This window comes from Euwallacea similis, chromosome 6, assembly GCF_039881205.1.
Source record: "Euwallacea similis isolate ESF13 chromosome 6, ESF131.1, whole genome shotgun sequence".
Classification (NCBI taxonomy): Eukaryota; Metazoa; Arthropoda; class Insecta; order Coleoptera; family Curculionidae; genus Euwallacea; species Euwallacea similis.
The window spans coordinates 2782365-2805316 of NC_089614.1; the positions used below are offsets into that span (position 1 = coordinate 2782365).

Sequence of the window (22952 nt, forward strand, 5' to 3'; positions counted from 1 at the left end):
GGTCCAACTATGAAGGTCAAGAGACGAGTGGTAGAGAAAAAGTATTCCGGCATCATCGAAAATCTGTACAACTGAATAATTTTATATCTTGTTATGCAATGTTTTATACTATAAATCCTCATTTATCAGAATAAAACAAAGAGTTATTTAAATAAAAACAGTTTCTATTTCGTCAAAATATCCTTCGCTTACAAAAAATATAAATAATACCGTTACGATATAGTTTTAAATAGTATCTAACTATCTTACACGAAATAAAAGAAAATAAATAGACGGATGGTATACATATATGCAATATAAACATTTTTACATTGGATTTGCGGTCAAACTAAGTTAACCAGTTCTACAGACATTAAACAAGTTGGTGGACTAAAACTTTCCAGTGTTAGTGCACTCTGTTTACATTTTTAGTTCTAAATTACTAGGTACATAGCATGTAAAAATAAATACTTCATACTTAAGTAACGACTTTTTTCGATCCTAAAATGTATAGATACAGTCAACTTTCGAATTTGAAAGAGGTTTTCAGAAGTTACTCACTTTAGAGATGCGTAGAGACATCTTAAAAAAATCATCTATGGTATAGTTTCACCTCAAAAGTCTAATGTTACAGTTATCTTAAAATCATCAAACCAACTACATTAATAATACTTTACGTAATACATATACAACGTGACTTGATTGATGATCGAATGCTACTTGGGGGGCATTTACAGTCCAAGTAACTAAACCCAGTTAATATAAATAATAGGACATTAAAGCTATATTTTTAATCTATAGAATTGGTTAACCTAAAGCCTATCGCACTTGGTAACAAACTGCTAGCTGGACTGGCAAGCCTCAGTCTCAGCAGTACTATCGCTACTATCAGAGTCCTTATTGCAGCACTTGCACTGTGGTTGAGTATGGTGAGTGGGGACAGGCTTTTGCCTTGTTCTGTTACACTTGGAACTTCTATGACATTTGCTACTACACTTACTCGACCGATACACCGGAGTTACGACTTCTACTTTGATATTAGCAGTCGCGGTTACTTTGGTGGTGAATGGCCCGCTAGAGCTAGATTCTGGACTGCTATATTCTACAGTCACCTGGGGTTCCACAACTATGCTCTGGTTGCAGCTCTCTTCGGTTATAGTAGTGAGGCTCGTTTCGCGAGTGGCCTTGTTCGAGGGATTTCTGCGAGAAATTTTAGAAAACACTTTCGGTTTTTCTGGTGTTGGAGGTGGAGAAGGCGGAGGTGGAGTAGAGATCCTATTGTCGTGCTCAACAGGAACGACTTCTCCTTTAGGGCCCACCAGAGTGAGCAGCAGTGGGAAGAAGATGAGAGAATTAATCAACGAGGTGGACACAGAAATCATTAAGAACGTGAAAAGTTGGTTGTGGATAAACTCAAATTCCGAGAGAAGAAGAACGAAAACCGAAATTATGAGACCCAAGTCGCCTTTAACGATGTGGTCGGCGTTGATTTCCAGAGACATCTTCATCCGTCTCTCTTTGCTGCCAATGGCACTTAAAAACCCTGTGGTCAATAATAGGAAATTTCTACCTACAATAACGAAATGCAAAGCGCCCATAGTGCTGCTGAAGGCATTTACATTTACTAGGCACAAAGGAAGCATGGCAACAATAACTCCAAACAACGGACACCACAATTTAGTCCACCTCACTAGTGTGCACGCTACTAAAGCTGCTGCTGAGAGTGTTAATACTAATTGAATTATTATTAACCTATCTAAAAGTAGGAACTGATTGAAATATGCGAATATTAGCCCCACGGGGTAATTTCTGAGTCCTCTATTGTTAAAATCTTCACAAATGTCTTTGATCTCCTTCAATGTTGCGATTATATCCCCCGTGCTTTTGAGGTCTTTGAGGTAGAATGGCATTTGGGAGTAGGTGAGGGGCTGCGATCTGGGGATCTTTAGATCGCATTCTGCCTTTGTGCTGTAAAATTGAAAGGGCTTGGGCTTCAAGTCCGCTTGACTGCTGGTATAAGAGATCTGGTCGTTGCTGCTCCATACGGATAAGTAGTTATAAAACGCCTTAGCATCGATAATACCATCGGTAACGAGTCTTTTCTTCAAAATCTGACTTTTCTCTACAGGAAACTCTACAATACCAGTTTGTGCCATTAACTTAAACGCTAATACTGCTTTTTCGGTGGCATTCGGGAACCATTTCTCACTGTTCAAGCAATTCTTTTCCCTATTACTATCAAACTCCTCTTGCAAATCCTCCAAGTAATCTCGAAAGTTTGCTATCCAGAAATTGTTCATCGCCAATCCACCATTGGAATCTTTAAGTACGTGATGGACGTGCGATAAAGACGAATGGTATTCGTAGAGAAGGGGTTGACTGACCGGGTATTCCAACTCGGTGACTACCAAATAGAAGTTGTAGAAACCAAAGTAGTTATCTTGCGCTTTTAGGTATTTATATTCTTGAGTGTTCCGTGGCAGAAATGAGGACAGTTTTACGTCGAATTCTAGTTTAAGACCATTAAACACGAAGAATACCACTAGTATGACGTAAATTAAGCACGTAAGTATCTTCACACAAGGCTTCAATAGCACACACTTAAAGGAGCGAGTTGCAAAGTACGCCACCATGCTCTTCTGTTGGTGACAAATTATTTCGGCTGTTAGGAGATTTGCATCAGGTTCCTAAAACAAAACAAAAATTTATGACTTTAACTGTATGTATTTTATCAAATATAATAATTTTTTATTATTTTTAGCAAGAAAAAATTTCACATACTTTGCAAGAGGTTAAAACTACTTAAGTTTGCTGAGAAAATCGTGTATCTTACTAATATTCCGTCGAGACTTTACAGTTTGGGTAGACCTATCAATAATCTAACAAGACATTGCGGCGACCGTAACACGACTAGATATTTTTTATTTTTGAGAAAATATTTGACCGATGAATGCCGCAGAAGTTAATGTTGAACATAATATAAGTACGGGATAGTACTACGAGTTAATGTTACTAAAGTCTGTAATGTGCTTTAAGGGCTACGTATAAAACTCAGCAAGGATAGAAGTGAATTGAACCAAGTTGATGTTATACCAGTTATGGAAAAAAGAAATGTCTTGTGATAAACTTGTGAAAGCAAGAATTGCAAAGATATTTCGTGAATAACAACTGCGACGGTTGAGAGACATCAAAACTCCATGTTGGATTGGTCTTGGAAGCTCTAATATAGAAGACTGCAACCTACAAGTTGTCTTTCGTAATGCTTCACAAAATGCATGAGCAGCTCTAGTCTTCGACAGCTGGATCTATGATCACAAAGTTGATGTAAATTTCCTGCCTCCGAACTCTCGCTTAGTGTCATTAAAGAAACTAACAGTACTTCGTTTGGAGTTTATGGCTATTTTTGTTATCATTCCCCTATATCGACAGGTTCTCAAGATTCTAATTGGTAAATTTGATGTTATGTTTTGAAAAGATGTGTGTTTGAAAAAATTGAAAAAATTACGGAATGATGGACAGTCTTGAGTACTATGACCTCCATGTAAAAGTTTTACAATTGGATAATCCGTGGAAATCCACAAAAAAAATAAAAACCTATTTCCCGTGTTAATCTCCTATATCCAGCGTTCGCCTGGACATGCGGAACATTCATAATAATGTTCAACAATATTATTATTACAGTTAAATAAGAAAAAAACACCAATTAAATTATCATTGCTTTCACCAATCTGAAGTTTATTTCAAGACCTTCATCAAACATTTTAAGTTTTATTTGATCACATTTTGATTTTTTTGCATTTGCGTCATTTCATGTGGCGTGTAGGAACCTCCTCCTCTCCACGCCAAAAAACAGGCCGAGTGGCACCAGGACCCGTGAAAATAGTGCTTAAATCTGATAGAATTCATACTTGAAGTCCCTTTCAGTTATTGTCAGTTTAAAATTGTGAGTCATTTTTGAATTTTTATTCCATCGCTTGTTTCATCAGTAGAGATTAATTCATACCAGGAATGTGGTTCTGAATTTTATCACAGAATTTTAATATGCAAAATTTTTTTAATTAAAGTTGATGCATGTCCATTTCAGAGGGCTCCAATTCAATGACGTACTCAGATCTTTTGTAAAAGAACTTGCTAATAGAGCTTTTGTAATTTTTGTTATAATTATGTTTAATTTTATAATATAAATGTGACACCATCATGAAGTATACTTTTTCTCGCTGTGGAAGCCAAAAAAGTTAAAGAACCTCGGACGATAAATATAAATTTTAGGAGGTGTTCCACTTTCAAAGTGGTCCGTCCACACTGTATATGGATCCCTCTGAATGGGTCTCTTAATTGGAAATATTTGGGCCAAGGTCTTTCAACGAAACCTTGTCACCCCCATAATCTTTAAAAATAATTATTTTGAAAAATTCAGAAGACAACAAGTTTGAACTTTACCCTTGTGCGAGTCACTGCAACCTCCTTAACAATTTTAAATGGAAAGAGAGTTAATTTTTTAAAATTTATTTTTGTAAAATTGATCAAAACCCAAAAAAGGAGTGTGAATGTAAAGGGAATAAAAATACCTTTAAATGTTGTACTGCATGTGACCCCTCTTACCATTTAACATCTTTAAGGGTGTTGGTGTGCCGCACACAAAAGGGAATTGGAGGCGGACGTATGATTTAAGATTTTCTTTAAAGATGCTGAATAATAAATAATATTTTTACAGTTTATTCACTCTTTCCTACTGAATTTGCCAGCAACGTCGTCATAAATTCCACTATTACGAAATCCAAAACGAATTATTTTGATCTACGTCTGTTGGACGCTCCCTCGAAAAAGGCAGTCAAAGTTAAGTATTTCCTTCCGAATGCCTTTTTACTATAACTAAACACTTATAAATTTAACTATGAGGCTTAAGGGGCCGGAATAACTGAACCTATTTGATATTTTCTCCTCGGCATTTTCTCGAGTTTTCGGATTAGTCACACAAAAATTTTCTCATTGCTTCAAATCTCGGTGTCTAATTAATCCGCTACTGAGGCAAATAATTTGCATACCCGGTTTCAAGTTTTATATAAGTCAAACAAACAAATCACTCTTTTATTTTTATTGGTCTTTTACTGCCCACCGGTCATGAACAGTAATTATCGGAGAACGTCGCTTCTTCTATGAAGGGCGACTATTATTTATAAAGCAAATGATTTAGTGCCTGCAGTTAACAATCATCTGCTTCTACAGCCTACACGTTTTTTAGATAAAGCTCTGCTCACCGGAGTGTTATTGTTGTCCTGAATATGAGGTTTTCCCTTGGGCACGTTCCTGAAGCAAGGAACGTCGGATTTTCTGCATCGTTGCTCCAAAGCCAACAAACATGGAAACACTATCAGCAAAGCAGCTCCGTGGAAGATTATCATTACTGCTGACTGCAGAGCGAAAACTCTTAAAGCAGGTACAGGCAATATTGCTGTTGTCAGCAGAACCGCCGAGTTAATGAGCATTGCTGACACTATGCTAGGACCAGTTCGAGCCAGAATTTCCGGAGGGGCTAAATTTTTAATGTGTTGGTTTAGCAAAAGAAACATATCACGTAAAGCAAGCCCGACAGTTATAAACGGCAGTACGTGGGTACTGAGCAAATTTATTGGGAGCCCAATTAGACTGCAAACCCCCAAAGCGGCTGCTGCTGTGCTAGCCAGTACTAGAGTCCCGATAAAAGCTAAAGGTGACTGAACCACCCAGCAATACACTGCAACCACTCCGATCACTATCCCGAACTTCACAATGTCCGTTTTCGAATATTTGTTCAAAATTTTATTCATGTTCGCAGTCGAAAATGTAATGAACATGTAAGATGATGATGATTTTTCTTTCGCTTTGCTCAGGCGCTCCACTTCCTGTAAGAAACAACAATTTAACTTTTAAAGTCAAAATATTGATAAAGAATATCTAACCTGAGCGAATTTGTTCTGCCAAGCATTTAAGACTGTAGATGCCTTCTCCTGATTCCACCCAATATGGTGCACCTTATAATGTCCATACCAGAAGTCGTGGAGCTCTTGCTCTCCCATAAGTTGCACCACGGTTTGCAGAGCTTTGGCCTCTTTAATGCGTCCTGTTCTGTTTTTCTTTACGCCTCCCACAATGAGTTCTTCCGGCCAATGCATATACTTAGCAGCAAATCCGTAGCAACCACTGGTGAGTTCGTCTCCAACGTCAGGAGGGTGAGAAGAGTTAAAGTTGGGCGCTGTTGGAGGACATTCCGGATCTTTTGGATTTAGACACGGCTTTTCTTGATATCCCGTGGTGATCCCAGCTCGTTTTAGATAGTCTTCTAACGAATAGTAATCAAAATTCAACTTCTTCGACTTCATGTTTTCGAATAATTGTTTCGGGTTCAAATTCGTCCACTTTATTATGTCTGGCATCCCATATCTGTGTTGAAATTGCCTCGTTAAAGAAGTTTGTGGATATACAGGTTCGCCCAACGAAAACATTTCACCATGATTTTCAGTATTTAAAATGAAAATGTGTAAAAATACACAAACCCGTCGATTTTTTATTCAAAGAAGATATTTTTTATTGCATTTTCAACCCTTCAACTTCAACCTCTGAACAAGAGTGGCAGTTACCCCCAAAATTTTCAAAGAGAAGGGGATCGAGTGATACCTCATTTTAAAAGTAGTTGTACCCTGATTGTAACTTCCAAGTTTGAAGTCACTACCATTATCCCCGTTGATATAACAGCTTGTCAAAGTCTGTGGTGAGAAGAGCTTTTAGTTAATAATTAATTTTTCATAATAAAAGCTGTAGACTTCAAAACGAGGACAAGAACATCTTTAAACGTGAGATATCATTGAATCGTTTTGATGGAGGTGAGTTTTACCCCTCAAATTTAAATGGTACATTTTTTGATTTGTAATTTTTTTTCTTAAAAAAAATGGGTAAATGAAAAGTTTCCACATTACTTTTCTGATCAATTTATTAAATGCTGAAAAAAGCCATTATTTACCTTCCTATAATAAAACACATTTTATTCAAGTGTTGCCTTATGTTACGTAACATTTGGAGTGTAATATGGTGGTATTCATGAATTATACGATTAGGGCTAAAATTCACCTCCGTCAAACCATTCAATGATATTTCATTTTTAAAGGTCTCCCTACCCTCATTTTGAAGTCCAGCTCTTATTGTGAAAAATTAATTATTATATATTAGCAACTAATAGCTTTTTCCCCCTAGACTTTGATTAACTGTCATATCAACGGGGATGATGGCAATTACTCCAATCTTGGAAGTTACAATCAGGGTACAACTATTTTTAAAATGAGGTATCACTCGCCCTCTATCTCATTAAAAATTTTGGGGTTAACTGTTATTCCTGTTTAGGGGTTGAAGTTGAAGGGTTGAAAATACAATAAAAAAAAGCTCCCCTTGAATCAAAAATCGACGAGTCCGAGCGTTTTTACACATTTTCATTTTAAATACTGAAAACATAGGTGTAATGTTTTCGTTGGGCCACCCTGTAGGTATAACAATACTTACGAAATGTGAACGGGATAATCTGGTCCCAGTAGTTTGGACCCCTCCCAGAAACAATCCAACGGCGTTATTATAGAGCAAGGCATTATATTTTCGAAAATCTGCTCGATGTAGTGGGCATCAACAATAGGAATGCTTGGTGATTGGCAAAAGTCTTTTAATCTCCATGTTATATCGTACATATTAATGCTAACTTGAGAGGCTTTGTGGACTAGAGATAAGTGTGCCAAAAGGCTGTGGGAGTTAAGTAGGTCCACATCTGGGTCTACTCCAGTTTGCACGATCATCTGATGAGAAGAGAGCATCTCTCTGGGTGAAGAGTCGGGGGTCGTTGAAGGCTCAGCCCACAAAAGCTCGATATCGCTTTGAAATGTCATACTTTTCAAACCCACGGAGAAAGTCGCTATAGTCAATATGCTGACGAAAAGGAATTTTCCAGAGTGAGTTTCCAGCGTCTTTCCCAAAGACTTGAACTGTCTTTGGATCCTGCTGCGAATCCATAGAATCCCGTGGTCTCCTACGGCCTTTTCCTGCAAGAATTAAAAATATTCTATTAATGATGACGTTAACCGAAATTTGTTCAGTGATAATGAGCAGTATGAAGTAAACTGTATGAGGTAAATTATTTTTCAATAGAACACTCAAAAGTAATAATAAGCATTTTTTTCTAACTATCAGAATTTTCCAATATTAATTTGTTTTGTTATAGAATTTAATATTTTGTTTTACTTTTTCGCTATGAAAAAAAAAGCTACAGTTTTTGAGATATTTAGTCCTAATTATGTCCTAATTAAACAATCAGAACCCGTTGATTCAGGTGTACTAATTAAATGATTATGAAAATTACAGACATATTTTTTTCTGATAACTTTACTCCATTTTACCAACCCAATTTTTTTTATAGTAATCCATCATGATATATTTTCATGATGCATACAAGTTTAATTTAAAAACTTATTGATTAAGTGCATGGAATACTTAACGATTATTTAAAAATGCACAACATTTAAGCAAATCAAAAAAATATATATTTCAAAAATTGGATGTGAACATCTCGAAAACTGCTGGAGCTCTAAGAAAAATTTGAAAGTAATATGTTTAATTGAATGCGGCTCTAATTTGCCCCCACTCCCTTTCACTGTTTCTCAAATATTCAAAAGCAGCATTAAACAGGACAAAAATTATTATCTTTTGAGGTTTTTTTATTTTTGTAAACATAGCTTACGTCAGCAGTAGGACAAAATGGACGATTTAAAAAAATTTAAACATGGGGTATAGTGACACCTAAAATTAAAGGTATTTCAAAACTACATTTAATGATGTAACGGGATTTAAAATCGAAGCATGAGTTTTTGAGAAAAAAACTATGAATAGAAAAAATAAATCTAAAAAAATCAATACAAATTCAGTTTCATAGTACATAAACAATAAAAAAACTCGTTTGTTGATAGGAAATTAATTAAATTAGATGTTCGAAATAGGCCCTATTTTGCTCCTGACAAAAAGATAACTTGTTATCAAATTGTTGCCTTACATCAACGAAGGTTTGAGGGGTTAACAAGTTAACCGCTATGTGACCCGACATATGAGTCTCAACAAAATTATACTATCACACTCATATATGAACTTCACGACTTGTTTTCGTCTTGAGCCCTGTGAAAAATGGAAAAAATAATCTTTGTAACATTATTACATGATATTTTATAGTTAGCAACAGATACGTTTCAAAAGGGAGTTATGGCCCGGGTGACAAAATTTAAGAATTTGACGTGAGCGATTAACGTGTTAATAGATCTGCAGACTTCTGTAATTTGACGTTTTTATTGCACTAAAAAAACTATTTTCATTACACTGAAGAACTGATTTATAATGATCAGACTTGCAACTGCTCACAGAAAATTATGACGAAGAGTGATGTGATTTCATTGTTAAGGGCAGTTTTATTTTGTGGTCCTAATGGGCTCCACTTGTCCATCACGCCAGGCGACTTTGCACAGGATAATACAATGGGATAAGATGGGATACAATGCAGATGACCACATCGCAGATGGCCCATGACAATACAGATAATTACATAATTTCAGACATTTTATAAAAATAATTCAGGACTGATTTGTTTTGCATTTTTAGGACATTTATTCTTCACTATTTATAGCTCTTTTTTTCAAAAAGTAATTGATCGATTTTAAATCGCATTACACCATTAAATGTAGTTTTGAAATACCTTTAATTTAAGATGTCATTTAACCCCTATTTCATTTTAAAAAATCGGCTATTTTGCCCTACCGGTGACGTAAACAACATTTAGAAAAATAAACAAACGTCAAAAGATAGTATTTTTTGTCCTGTTTAATGTTGATTTGGAATATTTTTTAAATAATAATTTGTGTGAAGGGGGGGGGGGGGGGTATACAAGTTAGAGCCGTACGGTATATCTGTACAGCAAGTTGGAAGCAAGGCAAAGTCGTGTATTTGTGAGAAGAGTACTTTTTTATTTAAAAAAAAATCGGATTACTTTTAGAAATATCCCTATATAATACATTTAATATACAGGATGCTTGTGAATTATGATGAGAAACTCAATGGCTGATCATTGGAAAATCAGTGTAGTTTAACTAATAAACCCTTGTCCGCAAATCCGTAATATTCGAGATACAACATTTCAAAGTTTAATAAAAATTGAAAAATATCAAAAAATTCTTAGAAACCATTTGTAAACCATAAGTGAATCAAATGGAATGTATGATTTTCACATCAACTGATGTTGAAACAATGCAATGCCCCCCCTCAGGGGGTTTGAGAACTGTAGTGTGCGCTGATGTGGGTAGTAGTTCATCCAAAAAAGTACTATTTACCAGATATTACAAGAAATTTGACGTCCCAGTTTTTTTCAAGTTCTTCAAGAAATTCAGGAGTAAATTTACGATCTACTTCATGACGAAATTCTCACAAGAGGAGTTTACGAAGTGTTACTCACCTATTTTATTGAAACTTATTAATATACTATTGAAACTATATTAAATACTTATAGTATTACCCATAAAATATATAATGCTAAAGCCGTTTTTGACACTACCTCTTAGTTTTGGAGAAAATCGCATTTGAAAATTTACTATGGGTTAATAAGTCATGGATTTTACTTTACGTATAAACATAACTAGATGATCGGTAAGGTGATAGACATGGTAAGTCAGTGTTATAGATTTGAATCCCAATGCCGCATTATTTTTTTTTGCAGCGTGATTTTCTGGAACCCAAATTTTGTGACGTATTGGGTATGGGATTTGGAAATAATAATCTCACATAAGATACTTCAATTTAATTTTTTTCTATTAATTGCTCGGAATTTATTTATTAACATTGTCAGTAGAAGATCACTGCTTAAAGTTTGTCGAGGTGTTAAAACTGACTTCCTTCGTGTTGGTGTTGTTCAATTTTTGAAGGTCTATTGTTATACAAAAAAAAGAAACTGTAAAATGCATCTTTTTTTAAAACACAGAGCAAGTCAGTTGGTATCAGTAGAATGGGACGGAAGATTTTATTTCAACCAAAGTGTGTCATACAAACATACGTCGGAAAACCCTTAGCTTCTGGATATCGAAGTTTAAGTTTTTTCTTTAATTCAGATTAGTACACAGTTCTTTTAGGTAATTCCCGAAAATATTTACTATGTAGATTAACTCTGATAGTCAAAAGGAGCATAAAATTATACGTAAAATTTATCTTAAAGTGTAGTGGATGGAATTTTTTCTGCGGTCAAGATGCCTTGTTGAATTTTTATTCTTAGCCATGCTATATCTTCAATCAGCACAGTACGGTTGGTAGATACTATCACAACTACCTTGTCAAAACTCAGTGTCGTATTAGCGAATTTCTATAACACCGCGTTCATTTATTAAATATTCCTTTGTGTCTACCAGAATCGCACCTTTTGTACAATAATATTGTAATTATTTTCCTCCAAACCAACGCATAATGTGTGGGGAAGCACCTATAGACTGAATTATTCTTCTGAAAATCTCGTTAGCAAAGCTGAAACGAAAAACCTGGGGGCTGTGGCATGGGGGACCAAAATTCAGAATCCAAATACAAAAGGTAAGCGAGCCCGAAAGCTTTCTTTTCTTTCTAGACCCCTCCCGTAGATTCCCTGCAGCACAGCTGCTTTTAACTGTCGTGTTGCCGGTGCGATCAAAACTTCGAGGTTTTCGAGGTACACAGAGAAAAGATGCAGATATAGATGGCCACTAATGTCAGTGCTTAAGCAAGACGTTGATATTTTTTGCGACCACCAACGCAGACACTTCGTATGGAAACCTAGTTATTATTCATAAACTATTATAATCGCATCATCGACAGTATAATGTGTTGTTGACCCCGTTAAGTCCGATAGTAAAATTTCCTATGACACTTTGACTTAGTAAAAATGGTGTTATGCATTAACGTTAACTTCTCAAAGGAACGAATCTTCAGTGTAGAGTAATTTCTATAGGAAAATAGGAAATCGAAATGTGACAACATGGCGCGGCACGGAGGAGGATAGCATAGAGACCACCCAAGAAGTGCCCTGACGTCACGAGAGACCACCCGAGTGTGAGCCCAGCCTGCGGATGTGCTTGAATGCCATGTTGTCACATTGACTAAAAAATAATATTTCTCTAGCTTTTTTCCGATAATGGGAGATTTTATAGGACTTTAAGTAAAATAATAGGTCTATAAGAATAAGTCTTCCTAGACAATGCATCTTATTTTTCTGTTTTTAAAAAATTGTTATTTGGTAATAATGACTACTTTTGATTGTATGGTTTGTTCTTTTAATTTTAATTACGTTGCTTGCCGCCCATCGAGCTAAAAAAATTCAATTTGAAAAAATCCATGCACGCCAACTTTGTAAGTTTTCTCTGTGGAGGTACCTGCACATTTCAGATTGATGATTTAAATTTAAGAATTCTTAACTTGCCGGTTCTATAAAATGTAACGAACTTCAGATTCATATACCGACCTAAACTCATCGACATCCAAAACAACCAACACGGCTTAATCGTGACTTTTCGTAAACATTTTTATTTCGTAACGTTAACGAATCGCGTTCCGAAAGCGGCATAATCCTTTTCAAAACGTCTAATTAAAAGAATTTCGAATCCATTAGGTGAAGAAAGATATAGCAGAGCGCATACTTACTGGCTATATGTAAAATGTAAAGGCGGAAAATTGACATACCGTGTAATGGCTGTCGGGACCACCCAACGCGTCCTCGTGGCATGCTTCAATTAATAAACACATAATATGCGAGGCATATGGAACATGATGAAAATAAACCTTTTTATGTCCGTTTAGAAATTAAATTGTAAAGAAATTATGCCGCTTTTTTATTTTTGACAGACTTTGTTTTAAATTAAATGTAACTAACCTTAGGTTAATTACTTGACAATTATTGGTTTAAATCTACAAATCGAGTGTTCAAAACTGATACAAAACCTTGTCAAAAAGAAGAACACCATGTCGGGTTATTCTCCGAATCAAGTCAGTTTATATACCTATTAATAATTTTCAGTTAGACAGATCTACAGGTAGGTTACATTTTCTCGGAACCCAAATAATACCTTTGAGTTGAGATCTTTAAAATATGTACAATACCTCCACCATGTTACTACATTTTAGGTGTATCACAGGTAGAGACGTATCATTTCGTCAAGGTAGGTACCCTAAAATTTAGATACGTCCATCAGTTGGTTTGCGCCAAAAGCTGAGTACTTAACGCAAATTAAGGAAAGAAACACCATCATTTTATTAAAATTATAACTCCTTGCGAGTCATTCATTTAGAATAGTAATATTCAATGGGTTTTTAATTATATTTATTCGTATATTGCTCGCACATTGATTGCCTCATTCTTCGCATTAATTATTGATAGATCAAATTTTGACATTCCAAACACGAGATTAATTTCGCATTCATTCGGTTTCATTCACGGGATTTACGTTGTGATTAGAGTTTAAATGACTCCACCGATAATTTTCACCAAAGCGACCAATAACGTTTTATTATGCAGGGTCGATTTTCTGAGAAATTTCGAATTTCTGAGAAATTAAATCAACAAAAAGTTTCTTACTATTATTGTCTTTATCAGCATATGTACAGTGTGTCTCTAAGAAGAAGCAAAGATCCCAATGTGGCTTACTTTATTTGTGATACTCTGTGTACAAAGGATACACACATAGACGTAAACCATCATGATCGTATACGCAAAAATGATTACCATTTATTGAATATTTGAGGTAACTTCTCACACATGTTTTACATACAGGGTGTTCCTAATTGCAATGACAAAACTTTAACTACGTATCTTTGCTGAAAAACAATACTAGTTTGCCTTATAAACCACATACGTCTCCCATTAAATTACTTGTCGAGATACAGGGTGTGAAAATTTCAGCTATTTTCAGGTTTTGCTTTATAGCTCGTTCAATTCTAGAGATATTAATCTGATATTTTGAATATTAATGTCCCTTTAAAATCTACACTATTGGATTTGAGAAATCTTTGATAAAATTGACAAGAGAATACTTTTTATATATTATATATAATTTAATTAATGCTCAGTGGCGTACTACGTAAGATTTTTTTTCAGAAACAGTGAAATACACCAGTGTCCGCACTAGTCATTTAATACTTCATTTTGTTGTAGAAAAAAATATACTAAAAACATAGTCCCGGTGTGGAGTAGGACAAAGACAGACACGTGGTAGTAATCAACCAGATAAAATCATGATGAAACATGATCGCTTGCCCTATCAATCAAATATATTTCAAGGATCCAAGCAGACACCGGTGTCTGACATCGCCCCTGCGGATTGTACATTTTCCTTAGCAAGCACCCACATGGGCTATGGCGCTCAACCTGTTAATCAGTTTTGTCCACGATGCGCCCAATTTTTATAAATACTTCCTCATTAGGTCTCTTCCCTACTTTCCTTCCACATTTGAATTGGTTTGTGAAAATGTAATCAACATTATAAATCATCTTACCTGATGGATGAATTGCATGGAGTTTATTTTAATGTACTACGTTCAAAATTTCAACTTAATATCTCAAAAATTGAAGCAACTGTAAAAATTTTTTAAAAAACCTCAAACTTTCACACCCTGTATCCTAAAAATACAACCTATGATCTCGATAGTGTGCAAATGAACAAAATGTTTGTATATATTGGCTTTAGCAGAAATATGTACAGAGTGTCCCAAGTAAAATTAGTTAGATGGAACGTTCAAAGACTAAAGCGCATTTTTGTGCGTTTTCAAAAAGTGCTTTCATATTAAAAGGAAATTTTAAAACTGTTCTTTTGCTCCCCTACATTTTTTAATTACTTCTTAAACGGACAATCTCATAATTTTTTTGTAAAATAAGGTTATGGCTTTGATAAATTCGTAGAGTATCTGAGAAAAAAATTTATATACCCATAAATTCTGAAATATTTCGACGTTCTAACAATATAAAACAGACCTGAAAAGAATGTTCTAAGACTTCTCCTACATATTCAAACTCTGTTTAAAGAGAAAACTTTGATAAATATTTTGAAATCCACGAAATCTTTGAGGGGTCTCTCTTTTGCACCTAGAGGGCCAAGGTTTTCCTTTTGGATTTGGACAACCAGGGTGCCTCTTTCAAACCTGGATAGCCGGAGCTCTCTGGTCAAACTTGGATGACAATTTTAAAAAAATGGTTAAGAAAGAAAAATATTTTGATAAATTTATGTTGTAGATGAATTATTTAGCTGTTAATTCATGGTGTATTACAATGACGTATTTTGTAGTCTTAGCTGAGACAAAATTTATACAGGTTGTAACATATCATCCCGGAGATATTTCAGAGAGCGATAGTACTCTGCGAAATAATAAGAAAATGCCATAAGAATATGGTCAAAAACTAGCCATCTTCAATATACAGGGTGGCAAAATTACACATTTTTTTCACATCATAGGAGGACATTTTCAACAGTTTTTATGATTTTTTTTTGTTTAGATTTGTTTTTATTTTAAGAAATGTAATTAAATATTACCAATTACTTCAGATAGTTGATTACTGAGCCGGATGATTAGTTTTTTTTCCTTACTTTCTTTATATTCTTAATTTTCATTGATAGATATTTTTGATAATAATATAATTTAGAAATTCTAAAAAAATCGAAAATACTGTAAGAGAAAAAAAAGCTGAAGAATTAAAGAAGGAATCTAAAATTGATATCAGAATTTATATAGGGTGTTCTAAAAAAGATACAAAATATAAAATAAAACATGATCCAAAAAACATGACACCCTGTATATGGCGACCGAAGATTTAGACATTTTGTTGTAGACGATCTTAAAGAGTACGAAACTTCAAAAATTGAACTCAAAGTATACATGGCAAAAACGCAAAATATGAGAAAAAATGTGAGACTTTGCCATCCTATAGAGAGAGAGAGAGAGAGAGGGGGAAATGGGGGCAGAATACCTGTTCTTATTAGTTTTATTTCTCTAATTCTCTTATTCTATGCCTCTAAATCTTTATATTCTAATCTTTTCACCTTTTGTGATTTAGTACATTGGCGTATCTCGGATCTTTAACATCACTGTTTTTAGTTCTGATCTGGTTTATTTCAAAGTCTCCCTCCCTATACCCTTCGATGTAATTTCCCCGAAAACTCCAATGGCATATCTATATCTCCAATAAACAATGAATTTCAAAAACTTTTATCCTAGAGCCTGAAGATTGCGAAATTCGGTATCGCTACTGGAAATCGTCTAAAAGGTGTTTTTTCCAATAGCTCTTAAAAGTAATCCATACGTTAATACAACCTACACTGATGGCGTACGTGCTGGATTTCTCAACCTTGTAGTTTCTCAATTCAGAAATGCAACATATATTGCAAAATTAAATGTGTAAAAAAACTGGTGCCGCCACTGAGAATCTTCTAGAGTGGTACGCATTATTTTGCAATAATTACTCCTAGAGCTACTTGATAGTTCTCTATAAAGTAGGTTAACGTGGGTAAGCATGGTTCTTTTTCTAAATATCAACATTAAATCATTTAAATCAATATCGAAATACATATGTACAATATTCTTTTCTCAAAGGGAGGCAATGTTGCCCTCAAGAATGTTTCCGTTCAACTGGGCACCCGAAACAACTAAATTAAGTTAGGCCCTAAATAAGGGTGTTGAGGACTATAACAGAATAATTAACCCTTGAACGGAGTAGGTACTAAAATTCGAGAACCGCCTCTTTTCGGATGGTTGGCGGCGGCGTTTCACAATCGCCCCCCGGCATGGCATTAGGATGTAGCTGCGCTAAAGCCGCGTTTACGTTAACCTTGGCCGGCGGATGCGAAAGACCACCAACGTGGCATCGTGTGTGGTCCCGAGGCAGTGAGGCAGCCCACATGGACCCCGCAGGGCGCCACTCGCACGGGCAGGTCCGCCCCTGTTCATTTCGAGACTACTTAGAATCCTCACAAAAAAAAATAGATACTAACATGCCCTGGTAAATACAACAAGATAAGGATTCGCCGAACTCGATGCATTATGACCATTAGTAATCGAGCTCACGATTTACCAAATACTTTACTAAAAAAAATTATTTGGCATATTGTCATATAAATTTTTCTATGTGTCGTTAGGTTTTTAATTATCCGGTCTTTATTGCCGGCAAATTAACTTTTAACCATTATAGGAATTGGTGTATAGGCCACTAATGATCATACACCAGACACGTACCAAGCATAAAGACAGAATAGATAGATAGTGATCTCGCGGATGAACTCAAATCGATCCTCACAGTCTCCTATAAATTACTGCCCCCCCAGAAAACAAAAGCATATTTAACGAGAGTGTCTGGCACCTTTGCATGGTTATTTGTGAATTTAAAATCAACCAGTCCTCACCTGATAATGCCTTTTTAGGCTCGATACTATTTTGATATAGTGACGCCCGACTTGGGTGGTCCACGTCTCCCGTCTGTGTTTGATTGGCTTATCTTATTACCCGTAAACCCCTACTATGACGCTCTAATATTTGAACCTCCAATGAAAAATGTCTCGTTGGGTTAAGGCACATTAAATGGTAGGTAACCACTAACAATAATTAATAAATTACGATGTCATAGACTTTAACAATATCAATTACTTGCACATATGCCTTGGGTGGTCCAATGCTTCAGTATGAAAGTCATGCAAAAGAACAATTTCTTCTAACTCAGCAATTTAATCAGGGGTGGCTCTAGTCAAGTGATTTTTCATCCCCGATTGTTTGCTCGACCTTCACGTCGACAGATTCGAGAAAAAGTTATAAAAGACCTCCAGAGTAGAAATATAAAACACCCTGCTTGGTCAATAAATCTGTTAACAGCTTTGGCAGGCGAAATAAAGACTTTCAACTGACCCATTGGTTCTGGGAATCTATCGAACTTCACTACTTCACCGCAAAGGCCTGAGAAATGTCTCTTTTTCTATGACTGCTAGACTATTGCATTGTTATGGGCTCAGAAATGATATCGATAACCCTCGATTTCCAACAAATAACCATGCTGTCAACTTGTTTACTACAATTTGCTACGTTGTTGTGGTAGAAAAAGTACTGCATACGACATGGGCAAAATTATCATTTCGTATTCGTTACGCAGGGTGTCCAGGAGTAACATACACATGCCGGGTGATCCCAATGGAATGTACGTAATCTGATGTCAGTTATTATCATAGATGGAGCCCTGAAATGTTGAACGTCAATACGTCATAATGGAACAAAGATTTTGCTAATGTCAGTCATATGTCATTTTACGAACTTTTGTTTTTTAGGAGTCTTTTCATGGTATTCAAATTTTTTATTTGGCTCAGTATGGGAATCAAAAATTTACCACGATTACTTATCATATTACTCCACTCCTGGAAACTTCGCAACAATAAAACATGAATTACACCCTGATACATGCGTTTTTGACAGATACTTTACTATTTAAAATCAAGAAAAATGCTATTTTTTCAATGAATTCTTATGGTTTTTCTTATATACATTGAATGAGTGAACTTGGACAAAAACAATATTAACAAGAAAATGTTGATATTATGTCAAAAAAGGGGTAAATTTGCATTTTTCAATAATCTGCTCGAGTAGTCATAAATAAATGAAACATGTTTTTTTCAGTAGAAAATTAGTATTTTACACTTCATCAAAATTAAGGCTTTGAATTTATGTAATAAAAAACAAAAACGTTAACCGAAAAAAATTTACATATCAAAAGGGTAAAACTAATAGGTTTTGATTTTGATACCATAAAATATACCATGACGTACGTCATGTAAAATTAGCAAAACTTTAGTCCCATTGTGTCACACTGACGTTCCAAATTTCAGATCTCAATCTCTAATAATAAGTGACATCTGGCTATGCACATTCTATTAGGGTCACCCGGTATTTCTAGAGGCGATTTCTTGGGTCAAAATAATAAAAATAGTTCCTATGAAAATAGGTCAGGAGATGTTTTCTAAAAGAGTTATCTCGCTTTAAAGATAGCGTTCAACCAATATCTTTTCCAAATTTTCTGGGACCTTTCCTTATCACAATCACTGACATGTTGTGTCTATTTTGACTTATACAACAAATTAATTTGCTGATATTCGAACATGTTAAAAATTTCGTATTGATCGCCAATAGCGCAGAACTACGGGGTGGCAGGATTAAAAATGTGCAGTTTTTTTTTAGAAAATATCGTGAATTTTGATGTGAGAAGCGATTGGCTTACGTAAAAAAATGTTTTCATATTTAAAATGAGTAGGACGCACAATTTCTGAGGAAAATACGATGTGCATCATAGAACATTCTGTTGCGAGTAAATTTTCGTATTTTTTGTTTTAAACCGACTTGTACGTATCGTCTGGATCAGCTAGTAATTTTCTAATACCGGTCAAAGAGTCTTCTTATGTAAAATATATTTAGCTATCTAGGTTTGATTGGAATTGTAAAATGTAGAAATTCTAGGCAAACCGTATAATAATCATAAGTTAAGCGCCATCTTTAAATGGCTTTAAATTAATCAAGAGACGTTTCCGGTCATTCCTTCACAGAAACTCTAGAAATGTACACGAGTTATTGCGGACACCCTGTATAATAATATGTGTACTATTTTGGCAGGTCGACGCAATAAATAGCGGTTCTCTTCAAGTTAATCATCTAAACCTGATTTTTACAAAGTAACTTTCTGAGAGTTTACGACCAACACAGCACGTGGGATATGGTTTCGAGTTAAAATTTTACAGTTTCATGGCTAATCAGTACAATACAGTTTCAGCATAGCAAATGACACATAATATTCACCTGATTTAACTGCGCTAAGGCTACGTCTGCATCCACCCAGCCAGGCCTGGTATACAGGTCCGACTCGTGTCGAGATTCCGGCCCTGGCGCTACAGGCGCCGAGGCCTGAGTTGCCATCTATCAAAACTCAGGGCCGGGCAGGCCCTTTGTGCCGCTCCGCTCCATTCACGGCACCATTGATTACTCTGTGTATCCAAAAAACTGAAACAAAAAAATACACGCTAATGCCAACTTAAGAAACTCCTGGCGAATAACTACCAAGTGGCAGGCATCTTTGTTTTTATTTTCTAACATGTTTAATGTGTGCCTGAGGCAGATTGGTTTTAATAAGCTCGACTGCAACGCAGAAAAATGGTGAATTACGATTACTTATTTTTGATCCGCTTGCACTTGGAAAGAGGTAGGGAATTTTTTAGAGCTTCATAGATGAAAAAAGCAGAGTTGAATGTCAAATATGTAAAAATGTACTATTTAAAATTGAAAAAAGTAAAAATGCAACTTTTACCTTTTTCAATTTCTCATCTTTTGACATTGTGTTGCGGTCAATAATAATTTTGCACTGTTCAATATATAGTTATCTATAAATGATACGTAGAGCAAGAACAAAAAATAAATAAATGAACTGAAAGGTATACAGGGTGTGCGGAAAAAAGAAAGAGTTTATTCTATGAAAGATGCCAAAGTTTTATGTGTTGATGGGCATAGGCAGAGTAGGTACCATAAATATAGAAACAAGTTATTGGACTAAAATTTCATTACATTATAAAACACATGAAAATGAGCACTGTAACAAATTCTGTTGTTATCGCTATGCTTATAAGCGACTGGCTTAGGTCAGATTCTTATAATAGAAATGTATCTATTACTTTTTAAGCCATCCTGTACAACTGAGAATATTTACTTCGAACAAAGTTACGTAAAAAAAAATCGAAAATTAATCAATTGCTTATTAATTAGTTTTACCATCAAACAAAACGGGATCATGATACTGCATTTGCATGGTATTTTCTATAATACTACTAAAATCCTCTTTATGCTACATGAAAACGTTTTTTACCACGTTAGCGTTAGAATATCTAAGATAAATTGGCCCGAAAAGTGGCAACACCGTAAAATCCATAAAGAATTTAGGAGGTTTTCATCTTTGCGCAATTAAAGTTTTTTCATCTTTGCGTAATTAGGTATAGAAAGTATACGCTTAAGATTTGATAAAAAAATTAGTTGAGAAGCTTTCCATAGCAAATTATTATATGAAAGAAGTATGTTATGATGCCAAACGTGACGTAGTGAAAACGTTGAACCATATAATAAAGAAGTGCGGTCCAAACGTTTACGAGTTTACCGAGAGCTTCAAAAAGTTTTGCATGTGCAAACCACCGAGCATCGATCACCGAATTTCAATTATTATTCGCACATTTTTGGAAATTAAAAAAAAATCTTGTGCAAGAAAACATGATCGTGACGAATAAAAAACGAGCAAGTCAACTTGAGAAAAATCGCTTTTGGCAAATAACAGAGTGTTACTATAGCGACTAAGTAAACAAAACTGAAAGTTTGAAAATTTCTAGAGCAAGACAATCGGTTCAAACGAATTACAGCATAATAATCATAGTAATCCAACAGTGGCGTTATATTTACCCGGTAAAACAGTCAACGTCCTGTATACAAACAAGAACATTTTCCCTAGGGTTCATAGAAAATCCTATGAGCCACTGATGTTTAAAGGACAAGGCGGCATTTTTCCACGGACCATATTCCAGAAAATTATCACTAACACTATCTCACTTGTGTCATAATGCTATGACGTAATAAGAGATTGGACGCTCGAAAATGGACACTCCAAATGCTTCGAAACAAAAATCGTCGTTCAATTAAGTTCAAATTCGGTTTGATTTTAGACATCAATGCTAACCGTCTACGAGATTCTTTCGTACTAAACACCGTTCACTGTTCACTAAGCAAGTCGTTCGTAGTACTCTCAAATGTTGGTGTTGGGTCCTTCCTTCCTACCATTCGTTCATTGTATTTCTGCTCTGAACGTACGACTTGGGCCGACACGGACCGAGCCAAGACCACCCACATCTATATATCTGTATGTAAATTCTCAAAATGATACATATAACATAATTAAGTTTTTTGCCACCATTTGCGGTTTACACGCTGACAGAAATGTTATTTTTTTATTGCCATTCACAATTGATAGACATGTAGTAAGTGCCCATGCCGATCAAATTTTCTCGTTATAATATGTGTTATCTTCCTAGATATTCGGAAAGCGTTCGTTTACTTTTTTTTTTAATCTCTATATTTTGCAGGTCCTTCATCTCTTGGTATTTCCGGTCCCCGGAAGGCCAGTTCTGAGCTTGACCTCTGCGTTATAGACATTGATACTGTAAACGTTTTCCAGAGATTATTAATTAAATTGAATATTTGTAGAATAATTTTGAACCTCATCACAAGAGCTCATGAATCATGAATGAACATATATCACTTTATTTTATGCGCGCTGTTAGCTTTTGTCGACACCTTGGAATTTTTTATTTCGATTTAAATTAATATCTAAACAAAGCCAAGCATTCAGTGTGTCCCAAATTCAAACTATGTATGCTGGGCATAAGAACTAAAAAAATGGGAATTTTTTTTGGGGAATTAAATGGGAAAAGTTGTAGGGAACAACCATTTGATGCCGCATTAAAAACGGTTGGTTTTGAGTTTTTTATTTTTAAATTATTTCCAAAAAACTTGCGTTTTTAATTTCTTGTAAAAACACTGCTAGGGCAACTTTTAGCGAGATATCCTATCTATTTAATTTTCAAACACGACATTTCAGTTCTGAGATATCAAGATCAACTTCTTTTTCGTATAACATTGTGTTTTTCCAAGGAATACAAATTTGCTATCGCGAATTGTTTAATGAAACTCTATATCGTAAAATGTTACAACCAAGCGCAAGGTTATTCGAGAGGCTTGTAATAAATCAACGAAATTATGGAAGCCTTGAAGAACCACCGCCCAAGCATTATCAAAAAGACAAACAAAAAAATAAGTTGATGCTGATATCTGAGGACTGAAACGTCACAATTAAAAATTGAACGCACAGG

General features: G+C 35.2%; 2 protein-coding genes across 2 annotated transcripts in view; one reads left to right on the plus strand and one right to left on the minus strand.

Annotated features, from left to right (window-relative positions):
* The window catches only part of bgm (bubblegum), a 28576-nt gene extending 28418 nt beyond the window's left edge, over nucleotides 1–158 (plus strand). The window contains exon 11 of the mRNA XM_066391038.1: nucleotides 2–158. Within this exon, the coding sequence (XP_066247135.1) occupies nucleotides 2–75 (74 nt within the window). The 3' untranslated portion in view covers nucleotides 76–158. The remainder of the gene's footprint in view (nucleotide 1) is intronic.
* On the minus strand, nucleotides 144–21858 carry ptc (protein patched). The gene is made up of 6 exons (XM_066390999.1): nucleotides 21490–21858; nucleotides 19852–20052; nucleotides 7510–8036; nucleotides 5919–6399; nucleotides 5238–5861; nucleotides 144–2666 (listed from the first exon to the last, which is right to left on the minus strand). The coding sequence occupies exons 2-6, from the start codon at nucleotides 19966–19968 to the stop codon at nucleotides 822–824; spliced, it is 3594 nt and encodes a 1197-aa protein (XP_066247096.1). The 5' UTR covers nucleotides 19969–20052; nucleotides 21490–21858; the 3' UTR covers nucleotides 144–821.
* Nucleotides 21859–22952: the final 1094 nt, after the last annotated feature.

Bases quoted from the DNA above. Each gene is read 5' to 3' on its own strand.
- ptc (XM_066390999.1), bottom strand. From the start codon at position 19,968: ATGGCAACTCAGGCCTCGGCGCCTGTAGCGCCAGGGCCGGAATCTCGA. The intron at 6,400-7,509 runs GTAAGTATTGTT...ATTTCAACACAG, and splicing joins GATTATCCCGTTCACATTTC to ATATGGGATGCCAGACATAA. The intron at 2,667-5,237 runs GTGAGCAGAGCT...GTTTTGTTTTAG, and splicing joins AGGACAACAATAACACTCCG to GAACCTGATGCAAATCTCCT.